The sequence below is a fragment of the Chlorocebus sabaeus genome, chromosome 15, assembly GCF_047675955.1.
Source record: "Chlorocebus sabaeus isolate Y175 chromosome 15, mChlSab1.0.hap1, whole genome shotgun sequence".
Lineage (NCBI taxonomy): Eukaryota > Metazoa > Chordata > Mammalia > Primates > Cercopithecidae > Chlorocebus > Chlorocebus sabaeus.
This window is the reverse complement of record NC_132918.1, coordinates 87385761-87407919: the sequence shown is the minus strand read 5'-3', so window position 1 is coordinate 87407919 and position 22159 is coordinate 87385761. Positions and strand designations below refer to the sequence as shown.

Genomic DNA, 22159 nt, shown 5'->3' with positions numbered 1-22159 from the left:
TCCCTGCAAAGGACATGAACTCATCCTTTTTTATGGCTGCATAGTGTTCCATGCTGACAATCTTTGCTACAGCTACTAAAGTCATTTTTTTTTTTTTCAAGTAAGCAGTCACATTGAAAATACTTGGGTGCTTTAGACTATATACTTTTTTTCCTTATTGTTTAGAATCTCTAAAACTGAGTGTCACACGTGGTTCCAGAAGTAATCTTCCCAAAGTAATCTTCATTAAAGGACTTAAATCATAAAGATCATTGGTTATTCTTTTAACAATTTCTCATTTTATGGATGAGTAAATTGATGTACAGAGGTTAAGTGACCTTTCTGTGGTCACTCAACTTTCTCACCTACTGGTGGAGCGCATGCCTGCTTTCTACTTTTAAAGATAATACTGTGCATGGAGTTAGTTAAACATTGTCAAGCAGGAAATGGGATGGTTGCCTTTCAACGCTCCTAACTTCATGCATGTTGTGGCCACTGTTGATTCTTGTTGAATATCTCTCCACCCTCTTCATTGCGTTCTGTAGCATTTCATTGATAAAACACTTTGTAAGACTTTTTTTTTCCAGTTTGTAGTCAGTTTTCTCCAATTGGTTTTGAGTTTTTCCAAATTGTGATTCTCCTTTTTCTTCCCAAAAAAATGAAATCAAAGATATTATATGATGAGTTGTGAGTGTGTACTGAGATTTAAGTATTTCTTTCTTTTTGCCAATAATTAAGTGTAGTAGCCCATTTGATGTTGCTAAAAACGAATACCCGAGGTTGGGCATTTATAAAGAAAAGAGGTTTATTTGGCTTGTGATTCTGTAGTTTGTATAAGAAGCATGGCACCAGCATCTGTCTCTGGGGAGAGCTTCAAGAAGCTTTCACTCACAGCAGAAGGCGAAGGGGAATCAGGCAGTGTCACAGTGCTAGAGAGGGAGCAAGAGAGAGAGGGGGTACATCCCAGACTCTTTTTAACAATTAACTCTCACATGAACTAACAGAGCGAGAACTCACTCATTACCATGGAGAGGGCACCAAGCCGTGTGTGAAGAATCTGCCCCCATGACCCAAACACCTCTCACCAGGCCCCACCTCCAATGTCGGCGGTCGTATTTCAACATAAGAGTTGGAGGGGATGAACATCTGAGCTATATCATTGAGTCTCCAGATTTCTCTGTGATTACTTTTAGTGGAATTGGTAGATCTTGTAGGAAACCACCATGACTACAGGCTAAAGTAAGTATTTCCTTTTCACATTTTCTAATATGGGCCTAACACTTAACCTGCAGAAGGCCTGATATGAGGGAACCATAGCAGAGCTCCTAATAGCCCAATTTCCACCCCCCGACCATTTTCTTCTGGTCTGTGCTCACCTTTAAGCTCATCAGCTTTTGGTTCTTTTGAGGTGCCTTACACCAAACTGGAATCTTTCCTACATAGGAATCCAAAAGAGTCAATGACCATCTTCCACAAAATCCACTGTAGTTTTGACGAACAACCTAGTAGCTTTTTATCCTGGCCTTTCCAGGGGAGCTTTCCTCACATGCAACTTAATAGGTTAATATGTTTCTTTTTCTTATTCTCAAATACCACAACTCAGAGGGACATTATCATTTAGGTTTTCAAACGTTTGTTAAAAAATCTACTCATTTAATCAATGACGCGAGCCTTTACAATACACATTTGATGCCATAGAGAAGTGTTTAGCCCTGTGCTTTCTTTCAGGGTTAGTAAAGATGTGCTTTCCATGACTATTTGCATGACTGTCTCCTTGAATCTTCCATCCTTCTGTCATTTCTCCCACATCCCCAGCAATCACTTTCATTATTGATTCATGATTCTTTATTTTCTCTTTTTTGTATCCTTTAAAATGAACAAAAGTTTTCCCAAGTATTCCCTTGGATGCAGTCTATAATGATTTTGATTCGCTCTCCACTCCCAGTAATGCTGACCTTAATCATTTTATAGAATACCTGTCTGATTTCTTGGAACCCACTTCCTATGGTGTTGCTCGTGATCTTGAGTGGAAAGTCTCTGATGGTGGGGAAACCACTTCCCCATTTTGCGATGCAATCTGTTCCATGGGTGGAATAGAGGCATCCAAGTTTGCCTGTACACACACAGAATATCTAGTTCTTAGTGTGAATCTCCTGCACACACAGGATATTCAAGTTCTTCAAATGCTTGAACATAGGCCTCACTTTCCTCAGTGTCTGTTTCCCCAGCTCTATTTGTTAACTAGTGTTTCAAATGGGGTCATGATCACCAAGGAACAAATAGCATGGATGCCCCTGACTTAGATTGTGGGTGACCTTAAATGATAAGTTATCTTACTTTTTTTTTTTTTTTTTTTTTAACATTTCAAGAATATAAATTAGCCTTGTAAGTTCATTTTGTGGATTCATCATCTTTAAAAAAGTCAAGAAGAGAGCTTTGGATTTGGAGTATGCTGAACTAGATTTGAATTCTGGACCTGACCCATATTTCAGACAATTAATTAACTTTCTATGCCTTTTAGTTTTCTCATTGTACCATGTGAATAACAATGTTGGCGTTGCCAGGGTTATTGTGAAGGTTAGTAAAACAACCTGTGTAGAGCCCAGGACTGTGCATGGTGTGCAGAAGGTGTCTAATAAATCTCAATGTCCATATTAGGCTGTTCCCACATTGCTATAAAGAACTGTCTGAGACTGGATAATTTATAGAGAAAAGAGGTTTAATTGGCTCACAGTTCTGCAGACTGTACAGGAAGCATAGCTCGGGAGACCTCAGGAAACTTAAGATCATGGTGGAAGGCAAAGAGGAGAGAGTCATATCTTACATGGCTGCAGCAAGAGCAAGAGAGTGAGAGGGGATGTGCTATACACTCCATACACTTTTAAACAGTCATGAGAACCCACTGTCACGGGAACAGCAAGAGGGAAGTCTGCCCGCATGATCCAATTACCTCCAACCTGGCCCCTCCTCAAACACTGGGATTACAATTCAACATGAGATTCGGGCACGGACACGGATTCAAACCAGAGCAATGTCCTTTCTATTCCCTACCCTATCCTTCCTGTCCCTCAAACACTTTTAACCTATAATTGGAACGCAGAGTTTTTTGACATTTTTCTGTGATTCAAAGGATTTGCCTGAAATTATATAAGGACTTGGTAAGGAAAACCCAATGACTTCTTGACTGACATCATACTGTTAATTCTCCATAGTCTGTGTTGAAGAAGAGCGTCTTGTAGCGAGGACTAATTCACCCCAGAGATACAGCTTGGAGGCTGTCATTAATTATGTTTGTTATTTCCATGGTGCCACGTAGTATGTGGCTCCTGGCCTAAGCATTGACATATTAACTTTTTTATTAATTATGGGCAGCAAAAGAGAGACTGAGCAGGAACATTGACATAAGACTATTGAAAGCCAGGGCTTAACAAAGAAAATTACAATGTGGAGAGTAATTTGCATCTAACATCTACATAACTTGATATGGTTCACTCTTTGGAGTCCACCACTCCAGACTAATATCTTAAAATAATCCCTATGAGATTGTTTTCCTGTGCACTTCCTGGCTTAATTCTGCTTGGTAGAGGATCTCTTCCTTTGTCTGTCAGCACAGCCATAAACATGGGCAAATTATTCAAAATCCAGACGCAAAAGAATAAGGCACAACCTCTTTTTTTGAATTTTAATGCACCTTCCAAGGCTCAGGTTTCTTAGATGTTGCCTGAAACTGTGATGTTTCCCTCACTTAGGGCATAAGCTTTCCCTTCCCTAGAGTGGTGTGGGTTTACCATCGGGTTTTCTCAGGGTTGCTGCAGGGTTTTATCAGGAGTTCAGTATCTGCTAGACGTACAAAAGAGATAAGGGAAACTCTCCTAGATTAAAACCATGTGTTTTTGACCATAAATTTATCAAACATTTATTTCTTGTTTTAATAGCCACTACTTAACTGATGCTATCAGAGATCAAAGGTGATTCCACTATTAATAAAAGCATGCCGAGGGTTTTGCTTAAGGTGATATTTGAGATTATTCTTACTCATCCTGAACATTTATTATTTTTAAGTCAAAGTTAAAAATCAACACATGCTGACAGAGTCTATCTTATATTCAAAACACTATACTACGTTCTTATAGGAGGAACAAAAATTCTAAGTCAGATTCTTACCCTCAAATTCTATGTCTACTCTTATACACAGGTCATTTTTAGAATTTTTTTGTTTTGTTTTTGGTAATGAATTCTACTTATCTTGGCATGAAGTCAACATTCTTTCCCTGCCTTTTGTCCTCACGAATTAATAAACGCTTTTGGTTACTTATCTTCTAAAGGCCAGTTATGGCTATTTTCTTGTCATGGCCTTTTATAGAAATGAGAGAAAGAACTGTCAAAATGCAATGAGGATCATGCTGCTTTTCCATTGCCATGCCATTAGCATACTCAACCAACCCGGAGATAATTTCCAGCCTACTTTTAAATAAATCTCTTCTCTTAAACTGCTGCTAGCTGACTACAATGTGTATGCATTATCTACAGTAGGCTGATGACCTCGTTAACACTTCCAGTTAACACTACAAGTTTAGATATGATTATCCTGTCCAAAACATTGGAGAAATATTGTTTCTTCCTGCTTCAAATACTGTTTAAAGAAATATTCTTATACATTATACCTGCTTTTCTGGAGAGCTGAGCATCGAAATGCATACCTATCTGTGTCTATCTATCTGTCTGTTTTGGCTGTAGACTTCGCAGTCACACAGACATCTACATCAATGCCTCCTTGATGTCCTGTTGCAGGTTGGATTAGTGGGTAATACTAGGCACAGGGGGATATTATTTTATGTAAAAATGATTTTTAAGTGAGTGACAGATTTTTATTACATACTTTCATGTACTATCCTACAATTCTTCAATGCTTTTAATCTGCTAAGACACTCCCCACATCTTGTTAAATTTTTACTGGGAGCAATTTTGCTTAGCCTAGCAAGGCTAATTTAGGGATATTTAAATGAAATATGCTATATTTCCTCCATACAAACATCCATCCACTCATCTGCTTATCTGTTTATTCATTCATTTATTCATTCACAGTTTTTCTCATTTGACAAATCAGTGCCATCATTTCAACCTATTATTTTCACCAATTTAGGTCTTATAATATAGTTATTTTACACGCAAATAAACTTCAACTCAGGCAGACGAAGTAGCTTTATGTAAAGATAAATTATGTACTCTAAATTGCATACTCTTTCTACTTAACATTTTACTCTCAGAGAATTCTACAAAATTAGGACAAGAAATGACCTGTTGGTCACCTTGTCCAAACTTCCATTTGATCCTCTGACAGTTTTTTTCTAATCAGTTAGTATATTTCAGTTATCTCCAGTAAAATCTTACTCAACATCAAATACCTGTGAACACAGGATCAGTGAGAGCTCTCATTAATTGTTACTTTCACAGTGTCTGGTGCTGTGTGCATGCAGAGGACAAAAATATGAATTTATTGTGGTTTTAATAGTGTATTTTGAGTGTCAGTCATGTCCTGGGTGCTGTAAGGGACGGCTATTTCAACAAGATCCATTCCCTGAAAATTTGGAATCTAAATTTAGAAATGAGAGCAACTAGGAATGGCCCATGGAGAAGGAATCTCAGCGAACATGGGTGACAGTATAAATGTGAGGATCATTAAACCATTTTAAGGTCATTTTAGTCATATTCTGAGACTTTAAAGTTGCCTACTCATTTTACCTGATGTCTGTGGCTCTGTTTGCCTTATTATATTCCTTTCTTCTGTGAACATGAGTGTGTGTGTGTGTGTGTGTGTGTGTGTGTGTGTGAGAGAGAGAGAGAGAGAGAGAGAGAGAGAGAGAAGTATCAGAACTGAAAATATAGGCCTAAATATGGGGATGGAGGTTGCTCAGAGCAGAAACCTAGGTACCATGTACCCTCTGAGGATATCGGATTTAATAGATAGATTAGACTTAGGCAGAGAATTTTATGGATTGTTGATAAAACAAAACAATCAACTTTGGAAATGTGAAGGCTACCCTTGAGTTACCTGAGCTTATTTCCTGATCCAAAGAGTTGATACCCCATTCTTCACTTTGGGATGACTGATGCATCTATTTGACTCAAAAATCTGGGTGGATGGATTGATGAATTAATTCATTTATGTGAGTATTTTTTATCTGACTATGTGCAAAGATTATTTTAAGGACTAGAGATAAGAAAGTAAGCAAAATAGACAATGCCACTGTCCTTATGGGTTTTACATTCAAATAGAGATCTTCTAGCCGAGTTTCTCTTTGAAAAGGAAAAGGGTTTTGTTTTTGTTTTTGTTTTACATTTACAAATATTAAATTTATTATAACTAAAATGAATTTAATTGTTCTCAGATTTGGCCACCTTATAGCTCCGTTTAAGGAGGTGATTTGTTAAAAACAAAAGTGCATTATAACTTGGTCAAATTACTTTCACATTAAGGAAAAAAACCTCTAAAAAGGAAAACAAGAAAAGCAATTCTTCAGTTTCACATAATTAAAAGAACAGGAGAAAGCACGTAAGCTACATATAGCTAAATTTACAAAACCAAAGCCAGGGGGATTTCTCTTCTGATGATGTGTCATAAAAAGGTCCACTGTCTTATATACACATGTATCTAATGTTACATTCCATCACCGTAAAAAGTCCCCTTTGCCCCCTCCCGCAAAAAGTTTCAGTCTAGTCTCCAAACTTGGAAAGCGGCGCTGGCTCCTGCTGCAAGTGCAGTTCGTTCTGGGTCAGCAGCACTGGGTTAGTGACAGTGGGACTTAGAGTAGGATTAAATGATGGGCAGTCTGTTGTGACAGGTCTTTCAGCATCCTTAACCAAGTACCAACCGTCTCCTAGGTGGTATAAGTCAAACCAATGTACATTTTTAAGGAATGAAAATGGAGGAAATTTACATTTCTCCCCTTGTAAGCTTCTTTAATTTCTATTTTAACTTAGTTTCCCTACGATTTTCATATTGAGCTCAACTTGAATTACTAAACTAAGAAGGAGAGTGTTTCAAGACCACCCTCCTAGAACCAAAGAAAACATAGTACCCTACCTTGGCCAACAATAGTAAAACCAGGAGTAGCTCCCTCATCTAGAAAAAGGTAAGAGTTTCACGGGGAGAGAATTTGGGATACTTGTTTCCTCTCCCTTCCAACACAAAATGATCTCTTCAAGGTCATTCACAAGACGTGAAACCATGTTAGAAGCTAGTGGATGGAAGTACATTTGGCATTCTCAATTTTCCCCTCCAGGTTACTTTAGTTAGGGCAGTAGTCACATTGCAGTTAGAAGGCCTGGATTAAACTCATAGATCTTCACTCATTGATTGTATGACCTTGGGCTGTCACATTACTTACTGGAGTCTCAGTTTGTGAAACTGAATTATTATTTTGCCTTTAACTTCCATCATAAGATTGTTGAAGAGTCTCAGTGAGATAATACATGGGAAGATGATTTGTAATCAGTAAAGAGTTACATAAATGTATGTGATTTGTATATTCTTATTTTATTGACTTTATTACATGATTGTAATTATTCATGGTGTTATGTTTTTGTTGACATAAGTATGACACAGAAGTAAAGGGGAAGCTCTGGAAATAAATTTTATGGGTGTGAATCTGAACTCTGGCAATTCTTAGCTGAGTGACCTTGGTTAAACAACTTAACCTCTCTGTCCGGGTTTCTTCATTCATAAAATGGTGATATGACAGAACTTACCTTATAGAGTTGTTGTAAGGATTCAACGTGTCAATAATTGTAATGCATTTATAAGTGTGCAGGGCACTTATCATTGGCTGACATTAATTATATCCATGTTTCTTATCAAAACACCTATTCTCCAAAACATTGAAAATTTCCCTATTTGGGCAATGAGGATCCCACTCTTCATCTGTGTCATAAAGAGGAATTAAATATATTCTCTTTTCTGTTTTGGAATATGACCAAAACCAGACGGACATATAACATGTAGTAATTCAGTTTTCAAATTGTTGAATAAAGCACCCTGAATAAATTTGCTATATAAAGGAATTTACAAATTATTAGGAAGTAGTTGTTTATATTGCTTTTGTCAGCCTATTGTAACTGACAATATGTCAGAGAAAAGCAAGTGGAAGTACAGCTACTTTATATAGTAAAATTCATGGAGAAAAGGTCTTCTCCCATTTGCTGTGGCAGAGCCCAGTGAGCTCATATTCACCCAACTTTGAGGCAGGGGCTGATTTCAGAGCAAGATGATGTAAGAGCAGAGCTAGGCTTCTTTGTGTTTTCAAGACAAGGACATTGACAATATTCCACTAATGAAAATTCTGTTTGCCATTACAGTGTCAAGGTTAATCATTCATTTCAAGTAAATTTTCAGCCTTTGTTAAATACATTCCAAGAGTGAATGATGATGCGTATGAATCATAAGGTGTGTTTTCTTGTTTTAAGAATCTGTATTTTATGTCAGGGACTTAATTTAAATGGAAATTTTAATAACAGCATGGTAATTCTCATAGTTTACATTATTATCACATCTTCTTTGAGCCTTGTAAGAGCCTAGTTAGTTAGGTACTGCTAGTATTATTATGGATCTGTTTTGCGGATGTGGTTTAGAGAGTTGAATAACGTGTCCAGCAGCATACAGCTACTGGGCAATTAAAACAAGAGCCACAAAAGATCATAATGTCATGAACTGGAAGCTTGTTGAGGGCAGAGAGATTGTGGAGGTGTATGGAATTCCCCAGTAACTGACAAAGCCCTGGATGCAATCTGTGAACAGTGCAGTGTTTAAAACGAATGTGTAAACTAGCCCAATAGTAGATTTGGAAGTTGAAAGACTTGGCCTATGAATAAGCAAAAGACCAAAAAGCCTCTGTTTTTCCTTTTAAAATGTGGAGATAATTAAGACTGCCCATGTTTTTATTTGTTTGACTAGAGGCCAAAAACATAGACTATATATATGTAACTAAATATAACTACATAATTATCATTTTGATATGCATTTGACAACTTTCTTCAAAGTAATTAAAACTTCTGCTCATAATGTCTTCAGAAGAGGAAGAAGAAATTCTTAAGTTGTTCAAAGAAAGATAGTGTAAAAATAAAAGTATTGGTATCCCTGAGATATAACCCTTTAAAATACCTGGTTGTTAATTTAACCCAAATCATCAGTAGGTTGGCTTAATTTCATTCCTGATCCCCAAATGCAAAGATATTGGAAATGTACAAGTAACTTTGGAGGAAGACTTATGAGATTTAGTGGCCCAAGTAGGAAACCTACGAATTTCTATATACAAAATAAACTGATTTAAGCATTGCTTCTGAGCTCAATATCCGTATATTTGGGTCCTAGCTAACTTCTTAAATTTCTTTATACTCACACCTCTTCTCACTGGGGAAATGGAGTAAATGATGCTGATGATGACTTAAAAAGCCAAAAAGCACTATGACAATAGCTGCAGCAGTGCGAGGAAAAAAGGAGTCTTTGTTGTCCGATTGAATCCAAACACTACGTTCTTTTAATAGAGATCTAAACACAGAAATAATGTTGCTCTCAGAAAGCTGACATTGATTGTTTTTGTTCTGTTCTTTAAATGCCTAACTTGATGTTGTCATGTTAAGACAGAGAGGAGAACTTCAAACAGCACCGGTTACCTTTTTCATCTTTCCTCCTAACTTCCTTCTCTCCTGTGCCTCTGTTTTGGTTACCTTCTGCATCAGCACACCCTCATATCTCATAAACCTACAGAAAAAAATCAGCAACACAAAGACTGAAGAATACACATCCTCTTTCCAGGTCTTTTGTAGGGGGTGTGGGGTGTGGGTGCACAGGACTGCAGTTCTGGAGAAATGTGCCATGTTTTACTTCTGTCTTCTAGTATTATTTAGTTTGCAAACATACATTAAACTCTGAAACTTTGACTCCTGGAGAAATTGTTAAGAATTTAGATTCCCAGGCTCTACCCATACAGACTTCCACTTCGTGTTTTGAGAGACCATCAGGAATCGGCATGTTAACAAGCATTTCAGGTGAATCTCATGCATTTTCTTTGGGGAAAAAAAAGCCATCCTTTTATTCATTCATTTGGCATTTTCCAGTTTTCAGAACGCTTACATATGCATATTCAGTTCTGCGAGGTAGATGAGAATGATTATCCCCATTTTGAGCATATAAAAGAGACTCCAAATTTAGCAATAATTTCCTCAAGGCCTCATTATACACCCCCTCTTGCCTATTTCTCTGGCTACTCCCCTTAGCTGACCTTCGTCTGTTTGGGTGTTTCATTGCAAGGCAGGGAGCCCCCAGAGCCCACTGCACTATCCATGCCTGCCTTGCTCAAGAATGAGAGAAGTCTTCTGTTAGCCACGGAAGGAAACTAATTTTATTTGTGGAATGTGAGCATTTTCCTAATTGATAGAATTACCGGTTGATGTTCAGTAATGCCCCTCACCCCATCCAGATGCACATATGGAAATGCATTCAGCCTTGCTTTGGGTCTTAAGGTATGTGTGCCTGTGTCTTTTTCACGTGTCTGGTTCTGTATTGCTAGAATTCCAAGGATATATCCACTGTCTTCATTCAGCCACACTGAACTGCTGCAGGGGATGTGTGCTCCCCAAATGACAGCTGGGATTCTCCCTTTCCTCAGGATGTCTTGCCTATTTAATCCTCCTCCCAGCTGTTTGTCCCATGAGCCCCTATCTGCCAGCCTTTGCTTTGCCCAGCTGGCAGCCTGGAAGGTCCAGGCCCCTGGGCATTGTAGGATGTTAGACTCCTGCTTGATCTGAACAGCGTCACAGATCTCAATCCTTTTCATCTCCCTCGTGAATCTTGGCTAGGCCCATAGGTTTGTGCTCGTATCTAGAGAGCTCCTGGGGTCCTTCTGAGTCCCACATCCATTTTCAGTAGCTTCCAGGGCCTGCATTTTCCTTGCCTTCTATTAGGATGTTTCCAACATACACCTGTCTGTGCTTGGAAATCATACATTTAATCCTGCCGCACTACTCTAGATGCTTAGTGAGGTGTCTGAAAGAGAGAGATGAGGGATCTCTCTCTAATGTGAAGAGAAATTGTAAGTAGAAACCAATAGCCGCTCCCAGACTTTATCATGAATGGAAGGTGGTTAACGCTTCATGCTGCATTTTAACTTGGAGAACTCCTCTGCCCAGTGTCTCTAACATCAGACATCATCACACTCACGTCTGGAGACCTGATTGCACTCCACAGCTTGTGGTTGACTGTCCTTGTCCACATCACTCCCTCACCGCACTTGGAGTGATCCTCTGTGCAGGTTGCTTATTTGGGCTCTCTTTTTAGGGGCTGAGCCTGCTTTGCAGCTTTCCAGACAGAACCAAGAAATCCGGGTTCCAAGAAGGAGGGAAACACTTTTTCCTGTTCCAAAATGAGCCATAGGTGGGGCCCACGATAAGGTCCAAGAGGTCATTGTTACTTTCTCCAGTGTTCACTTTCTCCCTAACTAAACAGAGAATTCTACGTGCTCAAGCTTATTGGAGAGAGTGTGGACTGCATTTTCTCAGCTCCCCCATCTCTCACCCCTGCTTTGCGCACCTAGGGTCCTCTAACCCTCACTGTGGTTGTGTCTCTCTTGTGGGAGGGACCGGACGGAGCGGACCCGAGCTGCAGTTCCCTTGCTCTGCCTCTGAGAATTTCTCATCCAAACCTCAATCACGTAGGATTGCGTAGAGAGGAGAAAAGGGGAGAGACAGAAAACACAGAGAGGAGGGAGAGGGGTGGCGGGAGGGAGGGAGAGAAGAAGGGAGTCTGGGAGCCGAGGGCGCGAGGAAAGGGAACCTGACTAGAGCGCGCTGTGCTTCCCAGCGCTCCAGGAGCCCGGCCCCCAGCTCTGCCCCACCTGGGCGCTCTTTCGCTCTTCCGTGGGTCGGCGGGCCGTGCGGGAGGAACTCTGGCTGCCACCAGCTCTGCGTCCCACCCGCCATCTCGGTGGCTCTTGCCCCTGCCCGGAGTTTCCTGCGGAGCTAACACTCCAGCTGAGCCAGCCGGTGGGGCAGCGGCGCCCAGAGCCTCAGCCCATGAATGGGACTCCGCCCTGAGCGCCCCCTCCCGGGCCTGGGGAGGCGGCGGCGGCGCGGCGGCGGGGGGCGCCCCGCAAGCCCGCGGCTCTGAGCGGCCACCCGCGCAGCAAGTTGGGCGAGTTGGCAGCCGCCCGCACCTGCCTCCTGGCCCCGGCCCCTGATTCCGCCTCCGGCCCCAAGTGCCCGGGTTGCGCGATCGACTGCCTCCCGCGGTAGCCCCAGGAGGCCTAGGGGCCCCGCCTGCGCCCCCGGCGCCAGACCATGGTGGGCAGCTCCGGCCAGGAGCCGCAGCCTCCGCGAGCCGACGTCGCCTGCAGCCAGCCCCCGCCCCACCCGAGCGGACGCGCGGGTGTTCGCAGCGCGCGGGTCACTTCCTTCCTCGGCCGGGATGGGCGGCGCGGGACTGAGTGATCGGCCTTGCGTCCGGCGGGTAATCCCCATCTGATCTGCTGCCTGTGAGCTGCTGACTGCCGGGGCGCGCGAGCCTGGGGGGCACGGGCAGCAGCGCGGCGATGACCTGATCCCGAGCCCGCCAGGGCGCCCCTTCCTTCCCTCCCTTCCCTCGCTCCCTCTGAGCCTGTGCGGAGACCGGCTCGGTGCGGCGGCCCCGGGTGGACCATGGCGGGGAGCTCCAGTTAAAGGCGTGTGGGCGCCGAGCTGGAGAGGACACCTTCGGCATCGCTGCCTTTTGAGGGGGCTTATTTAAACTACTGAGTCATTCCAGATTTAGGATTCCCTAAATAATCACCAACTGTGCCCGTCTCGTGCCGGAAAGCAAGCGGAAAGAGAAAGAGCGCCCACTCTTGGGACCCCGCAGATCGCCTCTCGCTGGTTTCTCCCCGAGGGGTGCTTGGCCCTCGAGGATATTCCCTCCCTCCCTGCCGCCCTCCCCCCTCCCTCGCCTCCCGCTCTCTTTGCAGTGCTGCTGGCCGGGAGTCGCTCTCACCGCAGCTGGAAACAGCTGCCCCCGCCCCGCGCCCCTACCCAGACTCCGGGTAACCGCTCCCACTTCGCGCCTCTGGGAATTCCAGAACTCGGGCGGCCGGCCCCTGGAAAGCCGCAGCCGGCGCGATGCGTTCTGTAGACCTCACCCTGCCGGGACGGACCTCCTAATCTTCAGAACCGCGGGCCGCAGGGAGTTAAATTGCTGCCTTCCTCTCCTCTCGTGCGGTTGGTGGCTTGTTTTCTAAAGGAACGTTTTATTCACTTTTTAGTATTTTCTACCCGGGGCGCGCTACCCGCCTGGGTCTAGACTCGGCTTTGTAAACGGGTTTTCTATGTATGTATGTGTAGGTATACTTTGGACACCTTACAACGCTTGCGCCTCTCCAACAGAGGCACGGCTTGTTGTTTTGGACATCGTTCTTCCCCTTCCACTTGGTACCCCGAACGCAGTGTGACTAAACTCCCCACTGCCCCTTGGACGCCGATCGCCCTGGGGTGCAAGTTTGGGGTGCAAACGTCTACTTCGCAAGAGGGCCTGGGACCGCCCCGCCCCCGCCGCCAGAGGTTGGGGAAGTTTACATCTGGATTTTCACACATTTTGTCGCCACTGCCCAGACTTTGACTAACCTTGTGAGCGCCGGGTTTTCGGTACTGCAGCCTCCTCAAATTTTAGCACTGCCTCCCCGCGACTGCCCTGTCCCTGGCCGCCGAGGTCCTGCCCTCACCCCGGCAGAGCGCGAGCCGGAGGGCGCAGTAGAGCCTGGGGCCTGGGGCCCTCGCTGAGCAGCTATGGCTGCGGCGATAGCCAGCTCCTTGATCCGACAGAAGCGGCAAGCGAGGGAGTCCAACAGCGACCGAGTGTCGGCCTCCAAGCGCCGCTCCAGCCCCAGCAAAGACGGGCGCTCCCTGTGCGAGAGGCACGTCCTCGGGGTGTTCAGCAAAGTGCGCTTCTGCAGCGGCCGCAAGAGGCCGGTGAGGCGGAGACCAGGTCAGTAGAAGCCCGGAGAGTGGGCTCCCCAGAGGCGGACACCCTCTCTCCCCTTCCTCAAAGCACCTCGGGATGCCGGTGGAAGGGAACCAGGATTCCTCTTTTACATTCTGACCCCTCTTCTCTCATTTCCAGACTTCTCTCTTTCAACCACTCTGTCAATTAATAGCTTCTTGCCCCATATTCAGCAAAAACACTTTCTACTTTGATCAATCCAGGGTTTGACTAGAAGAATTACATGTATAGATGCACTTATTCTAAAAGAGCCTGTAGAGTTCTTGAGGGGAGTGAGTGACCACCTCATTCATTCATTTATTCATTCATTGGTTCTCTCTCTCTCCTGCTCTCCCATCCATCCATCCATGCATCCATCCATCCATGCATCCATCCGTCCATGCGTCCATCCATCTGTAGAGTACAGTACTTACGCTGCACACTGAGGACCTAAGGATTAATACAGCTCTTCCCTTATCCCTCATAATCCATGATAGACACCTAGTAGACACCAGATGAACTTAAATTTATTATTTTTCCAACTCTTCCTCCAGCAACACTTGGCATTGCATATTTCAGACGCCCTTGTCAATTTTTCACCTCTTTTTTTTTCCCTCATGCCCTTTCACTTCCTTTACACAGTCTTCATTTTCCTGTTATTTTCTTCCAACCCCTCTCATGGTTTCCAAGGACTCTGCTCATTAACGTTTCTGTCCTATTACCATACTTAGCACACTCACACTTCTGGGACATTGAGGGAACAAGACAGTATACACAGTTTGGCTTCAAGGAGTGTAAAGAAAACTTCAGCTTGATCAGAGATTTTCATGGCATGGGCTTTTCTGCAGCCCTGACCACAGATGATTGTTTTGGATATGTCTCTACTTGCAAAGGGAAATTGGACACCCCAAGTTTCGACATGATGATTCCCAGCTCAAGCCAGGCCAGTGTTCCCAGCTTGAGAGAATGAAAGCAGAATTGCGGAGAGATCTGTGCTTCCATCAGACTGTTGGTTTTCTGGTTGTGGCTGCAGAACCATTTGCATTCTGCAGATACTCTACCCCTGTTGTGGACAACTGAAAGGCAGCACTGTCTAGAAAGGGAGCCTGCTCTGTACTCAGTTGGCTAGTTTGTCTCTTTGCAACTCTGACTGTGGTGTGCTGTTGGTTTCTAGCAATGAGGCACATGGATGGGTCCATTGGATGAAGGACCACACTTGGGAAGTCTGGACAAGTGGGGCTCAGAATTAGCTCAGAAATTTGGGATTAAGTCTTGTGAAGAAGCGACCCTGTTTCATTTTCCATTGAGTTTTCATGACATTGTCCACTCCATACTAGACTCATTTTCTTATTTTGTGATGATGATAAAGTAGTAAATCTCAAGAGCATACGAAAATAGTTATGATCCCAAGACAGGAGCTACTAGTCTGTATTATTTTATGTCCAATTAGTATAGCATGTTCATTTTATAAAGTGAAGATTTATGCAATAGTTTGAATTACCTCTACAAAGAAATTCACCTCGCGGAAAATAAAATAACCTGTTCTGTTGTGGAGGGATAATTTGGAGGCCTTCTTTTCTTAGGGCTTATGTGGTCTACAGAGAACTTTAAGGTTCTGAACTCAGTGTGACTTTTATATCTCAATCTCTGAGGTACGTGCTTGCGCTCTCGTTGGGATAATTACATGACGTCTTTGAGTTGATCCTAGTCAGCCTCTTCTAAAAAACAAGATAGTAAGAATGATAGGTGGATATATGTGAACGGATAAGATAAACTGATCCTGATCTCTGGAGTTGACTTGGAGATGATCAATGGCTTACTTCTGCATGGCTTTGTTTTCATGGCTTCATTTTGCATGGGAAGGAAGGACCGTATTTACTGCTTCCTGTGGGCTCTTCCTTAGCATCTCATTAGAAAACAGAGATTTGAGGCAATTTCTGAGTTTATGGTTTTCTTCAGTGTCCATTTAATTTGCCTCCCTTTTTCTTCTACATAGTGTTCACCTTATCAGAGAGGATCCTGACTAGTGACTTCCTATAGCTAAAGTGTCACAATAACAATCTGGCAGAGAGATGGCAGGACCTATTAAGACATTCTCAGTGCAAGGGCAACCTGCGTGTATTTGTATACCATTTCAGTTTGTTCTGAAGCTTAGCTTAGAAGAATGGGCGTGTGGTGTGTGGAAAAGCTTTTTGGGAAGATGATAGTGTGCTATTATCTTTACTAACAAAGCCAAATAATTAATCTGTTGATTTGCTGTCAGCAGCCATGATTCACATAGCATGGAATAAGTCTATTTATAGAGAGATAGCACCCTCCACATATCAGTTCCAGAGAGGAATCTTTAGCTGGATTGGGAGGAAGTTGCTAAACACCAAAAAGAAAACTATTTGAATCTGTTTTATAATCACTTTGATGTTGTAGTCACTTAATGTTTGACTTATTCTTGAAACCACTAGCCTTCCTAAGCCATATCATCGTGAACTAACAAAGTAACTCACAAATGGTAAAGTGGCGAACTGGAATAATTTGTCCTGATAAAGAATTTCCACTCTGAATTTCTGTCACTGAGACACATGTTCCATTGGCCAGACTTTCTAGGGGAGTGAGGCTTAGGAAGTGAATCTAAGGCAAGAGTTTGATGGGAAAGGCCACGGTTGTATTTCTGATTTCAGGGCTGACACATTGAGTATCTCTGCTTCTCTTTTTTCTTAGCTAACCAAGTTCTGATATATGTAGTGTTGATTTTTTATAAATATAGTGGCGATCCTGAAATTACCATGGCAAAGGGTTCAGATTTAAAATGACAGTAATGCAGAATGAAAATATGGGAAATGACTAGGTACGGCCTCACATCACACAGTTTCAGGGCCAGGGTGCACAGTGGATCCTTTTTGTGCAGCAAAATCTCTGTCTTTATAGATGAGAAATCCTGGAGCCATTGCAAGTTTCTAATTTATCTAGGGTTGCACAACTAGGTTTTGTCAAAATTGAGACTAGAACTAGATTCAGTTGACTTTCTTTCCTACCTTCTTTGCAACACAGTAGAAAGTATTGTCAACTAGTGTGAAGAACTGGATGTCTTCTGTCACAGTTTTAACCATTGGTATTATTGTTATCATTGTGATCATTATTTTATAATTAGAACAGATATAGGGTAGAGTAGAAGAGGTAACTTGTAGAAGAAGGCATAGGCTAAGGAGGCCATTGGATTTCAGCAATGACCACCCTATAGCATTATTGAAGACCTATAGGCAACATAGGGTTAATAAGCCCCTTAGACACTGTGTGGGCTGTAGATCTTTGAAAATGAAATGTTGGAGACCCTGAACTGGAAAGTTGGATGAGGCCATTGAACTGTGAAAAAGCCTTTAAAACATTTCTATTTTGTGTACTTTCTAATGAGAAAAGAGTGTTCTTATAGTCATTATTTGAGTCATTATTTATGTGTGAAAAGGCTGTATTAGTCAGGCACACTAGAATATTTTCCTAAATGTTGATACCACTTAATTTGCTGTATCTAGACTATTAGCACATCCGTATGAATTATATGCTTATTCATGTCCAACCTTTTGCTTTATTTTGAATAGAAACGCTAGTACAAATGATTGACTACAAAATGATGTATGTTTTGACTCATAAGTTATTACAGACAAAGGGTAAAACTCACAATCAAGGAGGGAAAGGTATTTGCAGAATCTGAATGTCTGAGTGGCCATGAACCTTGGAGGTCATCAATATTACTCTTCCAGTTTTCAAATGAGACCCTCTCTGGAAAGAGCAAAGCAATTGATTAAGCCTAAATCTAGGTATTTTAAGTGATGTGGGTGTTTTTATTATATTTCTATATAGCTTAGTTTCTTACCTCAAACCAGAACATTAAAAGAATAATCAATCAGGAAAAATCTATCTTAAAACCTAAAGGTCTTCAGAATTTTTTTATTATTTAAAGATTCAGTTTCATACACTGATCCCTTTAAAAAGTGATGGGGTAGAATTACCCTACATGGTAAAATAAATCAAAGTAGTAATTGTAATTTACCCAATTTTGTTGATTTTCATTTACCTTATCTTTCTGAGTCCCTGTTTCTGCTGTTATAAAAATTACGGTTATTCAAAATATTTCAGTATTATTTTAAATTGTTTTAGTAGATGCATAGTGTTTAACAGTATACTCAATCAACAGTTTTATTATAAAATATATCCTTTTGCATAGAGGAAGAAAATATCATAGGAAATAGAAACTTCAAGAAGAAAGTTGACAGTAAAGGTCAAATGTTTAATCATGTGATTTATGGAATATGAGTTAGATTTTTATAAATTGCAATAGTTTTGGCCAATATATAGGTCAAGAAGAGATTTATATGACAGGTGATATTTTACATTTATAGGAAGTACTTTGATTACATTTTCTCTTTTAAAAGTATGACTCATATCTGAACTACAAAATCAGCCTAATTAAATGATATTTGGCTTGATGTTTGTTAAAAAAATAAAACAGTGAGACCCCTAACTTTTCAGAAACCCATCTTAGGGTTTAAACTGATATTTTGAACATGCTTTTAAAATTCTTTTCTCTCTATAGCAGTGCGTTCTCATCAATAAATTATGTTTCCATTGCAAGAACATTTTAAAATAGCAGTTATTGTGATCTCTTGATTTCTTTCATCCCACAGAGATCTCATCAAGCCATAACTCGAGATTAAGTCTTTAAAGTTTTAATGAATTTGTTATTCTTGAACAGAAGGAGAAAAACAATTTATAGGAAATGAGGCAGTCTCTGCATTTGAGGAAGCAATAGGAATATTTTGGACGATCTTTAGAAATGTAAGCTTTGTCTCATAAAATTGTATTTTAAAAGGTCTTGGGCTTACTCGTATAGAAACACATTGCTTTTATTCTTGGTGAGAGAATAAATTTGCTCTGGAAAATTTGTAGATTTGCTTTGGAAAACGTGCTAATAGTGATTAATTTTTTCTTGTCTCTTCTTTGAATGCATGATCATCATGTATATTTGCTTTTGACATATAGAATTATTATAGATTTTATGATGGTTCCGCAAAACAGCCTTGTTAGACATAGGAGAAACACTTGATATGCTACATTTTGGATTTTATCTTCTGGCTTACCCATGGAATTACAGAACTTTTCTTATTTTTAAAGAAAGGCACACCACATCTAAAGGGCTCTGATTCCAAGACTACTTCCTAAGCATCTGTGAGTTGGGAAAAGCTTAGATGCAAAATGCCTATAAATTAATCATCTATAATAATAAATTTTAATAATAATGACTTCAGGATTTATAGAATTTCTTTACAATGTTTGCTTGTTTTACTTTTCGTAGCAGTCTGCTGAGATAGCCCCATCTTAGAAAAAAGAAAACTAAGCCTCAAGTGGCAATGAGACTCGTTCAGATTCATGGAATCAGAAGATGACTAAGTGTCACATGGCCCTCAGTCCCACACTGCAGATAATCTGCCTTTATCTCCCACCACACTGAGGGCTAGGAAGCCCTGAATCTGAAATAACTTAATGTGACTTGAAGCTGGGAAACTATTGTTGGGGTGAATATGATAAAAAGCTCAAGAAATGTAGAACATGATTACATGGTTTGTTTTGCTGTGTGTGTGGTCTAGAGCCCCCAGGGTGGAGGAGAGAAGTGGAAAGCTGATGGAGATCTTCAGGGCAGGACTGAAGAAGCAGTCCCATGGCTATGTTGTTATGTGCTGAGCGTCTTAGGCTCCTGGCTCAGATGTTCCTATCTGAATGCCAGGAGCCTTGAAGATATCAAGGGTTGCCACAGGGGATATCTAATGACCCTCTGGGAGACTTGGGCCCAGAGGGCCAGACTCTCTTAACCATAAACATAAACAATTGCTTCAGATGTTTTGGAGAGTGAAGAGGTTAACACCAAGTTAAAGAGAGCCCTGTAAGATTTAATCTTTTTGTTTGTTTGTTTAACTTAAGTGATAGCATAGCAGAATGATTAGGTACCTGGACTTTGGAGTGGGATGTGAATTCAAATTATGGTCTTATTATTTGTAAGAACATTAGGCAAGTTTCTTAATATCTTTGCACCTCAAAGATATCAGTTTGCTGATTTGTAAAATGAAGATATTACCTCTAACTTTTGGTCAAGAAATGCCTCTTTGAGGAAGAATCATTTAAGCTGAGCTGCAAAAGATAAAATAAGCATACAGGGATGGAAGAACATTCAAGGCAGAAGAGAATAACTTGCATGAAGATTGATGTGAGAGAGAGCTCGGTGCTTTTGAAGAAATTGAAGTATAGCTGGAGCAACGAGAACAAAGGGGAGAGGGGTACAGATGATGTTGGAAAGCTTGGCAAGAACTGCAGGACCTTGAGAAGCCTAAGATGAATTTTGTATTTTAATATAGGGTCCAAAGAAAGATCAGCAGTATGGGGTGATATCATTGCAACTTGTATTTTTAACTGGGCACTTTGGCTTTGGAGAAGAGAATGGATAGCAATGGAGCCAGAGTAGAAGCAAAGGAACAGTAAGGAGGCTAGGGCATCAGTCTGGACCAGCAGTTCTCAAAGTACAGTACAGAGGCCCTAGAAGCTTCCCGATAATCTTTTAGTGGATCCACAAGGTCAAAATGATTTTCATAAAAAATATTTCCTAATACCACTAGTTATTTGCCATTTTAACTCATTCTGTCACAAGTGTCCACTGGAATTTTCCAGAGACTGTGTGATATATCCACAATCATCTGTAAAAAGTACTAAAAGTTTCCTCCCTTTTCAGCCACGTTTCTTTATGAGGCCAGGTTATCCTTATGTACTTCATCCACAATAAGATATCAAAAGAGATTGAATGCAGAAGCAGACTTGAGAACAATGACTTCTATTAAGCCAGACGTTAAAAAGATTTACAAACAATTTATAAACTAGTTTTTTCATTAATTCCTTTTTGTTTGTTTTGGAAAATACAGATAAGTTTTATTAGATCATGCTATTCATGTTAACACTTAGTGGAGCTTATTATTGTATTAATAAACAAATAATCATTTGAAAAATTTCACTGTAACTTCTAAATACAGTAAATATTGAGAGATATAAACTACATAAGCACAAAAGCTCTTTGGGGGTACTCAATAATTTCTAGGAGTGTAAAGGATCCTGAAAACAGAAAGTTTGAGAACCACTGGTTTAGGTTATAGATGATGTTGAAACGAAGTTGGTGGCCATGCATATGAAAAGAATGGGTAGAGGCAGAATGAGCAGAACCTCATGAGAGGTAGACGATGAGTGGAGAGTGGAAGGTGCCTGAATGATTCCTGGCTGTGCTATTCCATCGTGAATTGCATGTTTGTGGAGATGGAATGGGGAAGGAGCAGGGTTGATAGAGGTCAAATAATGTAATTGCCCAACTAGAAAACACTATAGAATGTGAAGGTGGGGACTGCGCCTGGTGGCTCACACCTATAATCCCAGCACTTTGGAAGGCTAAGGCAGGCGAATCACAAGGTCAGGAGTTCGTGACCAGCCTGGCCAACATGGTGAAACCCCGTCTCTACTAAAAATACAAAAATTAGCTGAGCGTGGAGGTGGGCGCCTGTAATCCCAGCTACTTGGGAGACTGAGGCAGGAGAATCGTTTGAATCTGGGAGGCGGAGGTTGCATTGAGCTGAGATTGCGTCATTGCACTCCATCCTGGGCCACAGGCCGAGACTCAGTCTCAAAAAAAAAAAAAAAAAAAGAAAAAAAGAAAAAAGAAAAGAACGTGAAGGTGGAAGATTGGATTTTATTTATTGTTAATAGTTTTACAATACCCATATATATAAGGCTGTTTACTTTATACTTGAACTCTCAGGGAAACACTGAGTGGCCTTTGAATAGTCAAGTGACTTTACAAACACAAATTTTGTAAAGTACTCTTTTTCTGCCTATTGTTAGTGATTTGATTAGTTTGTAGTATTTATAGGCCTCCCAGACTCCATGCTTCTAACTTGGACTGACGGTTTTACATTTGAAGATTCAAACAACCATGGAGGGAAATATTTCAAGAAGAAAACCATAGTACAACGATGCTATGCAAATACTCTGCCGTTTTATGTAAAGGACTTGAGGATCCTCAGGTTGGGTATCCTTAGGGTGGGGGTCCTGTAACCACCACTCCTCACCCTGAACACAGGGAGGGATGACTGTACTCCATGCAGT

At 41.3% G+C, this 22159-nt stretch overlaps 1 protein-coding gene and 1 long non-coding RNA gene across 4 annotated transcripts in view; one reads left to right on the top strand and one right to left on the bottom strand.

The window, feature by feature from the left end:
• The window catches only part of LOC119625619 (uncharacterized), a 51131-nt gene extending 37425 nt beyond the window's left edge, over nucleotides 1-13706 (bottom strand). The window contains exon 1 of the long non-coding RNA XR_005241784.2: nucleotides 13621-13706. This is a non-coding gene — a long non-coding RNA (uncharacterized lncRNA). The remainder of the gene's footprint in view (nucleotides 1-13620) is intronic.
• The window catches only part of FGF12 (fibroblast growth factor 12), a 585431-nt gene that overhangs the window by 311223 nt on the left and 252049 nt on the right, over nucleotides 1-22159 (top strand). The window contains exon 1 of one of the 3 annotated variants that reach the window (XM_008009535.3): nucleotides 11778-13981. The exons of the other annotated variants lie outside the window; for them this stretch is intronic. Coding sequence (XP_008007726.1) covers nucleotides 13783-13981 — 199 coding nt within the window. The 5' untranslated portion in view covers nucleotides 11778-13782. Of the gene's footprint in view, nucleotides 1-11777; nucleotides 13982-22159 lie in introns of those variants that run through there. 3 annotated transcript variants of the gene reach the window in all.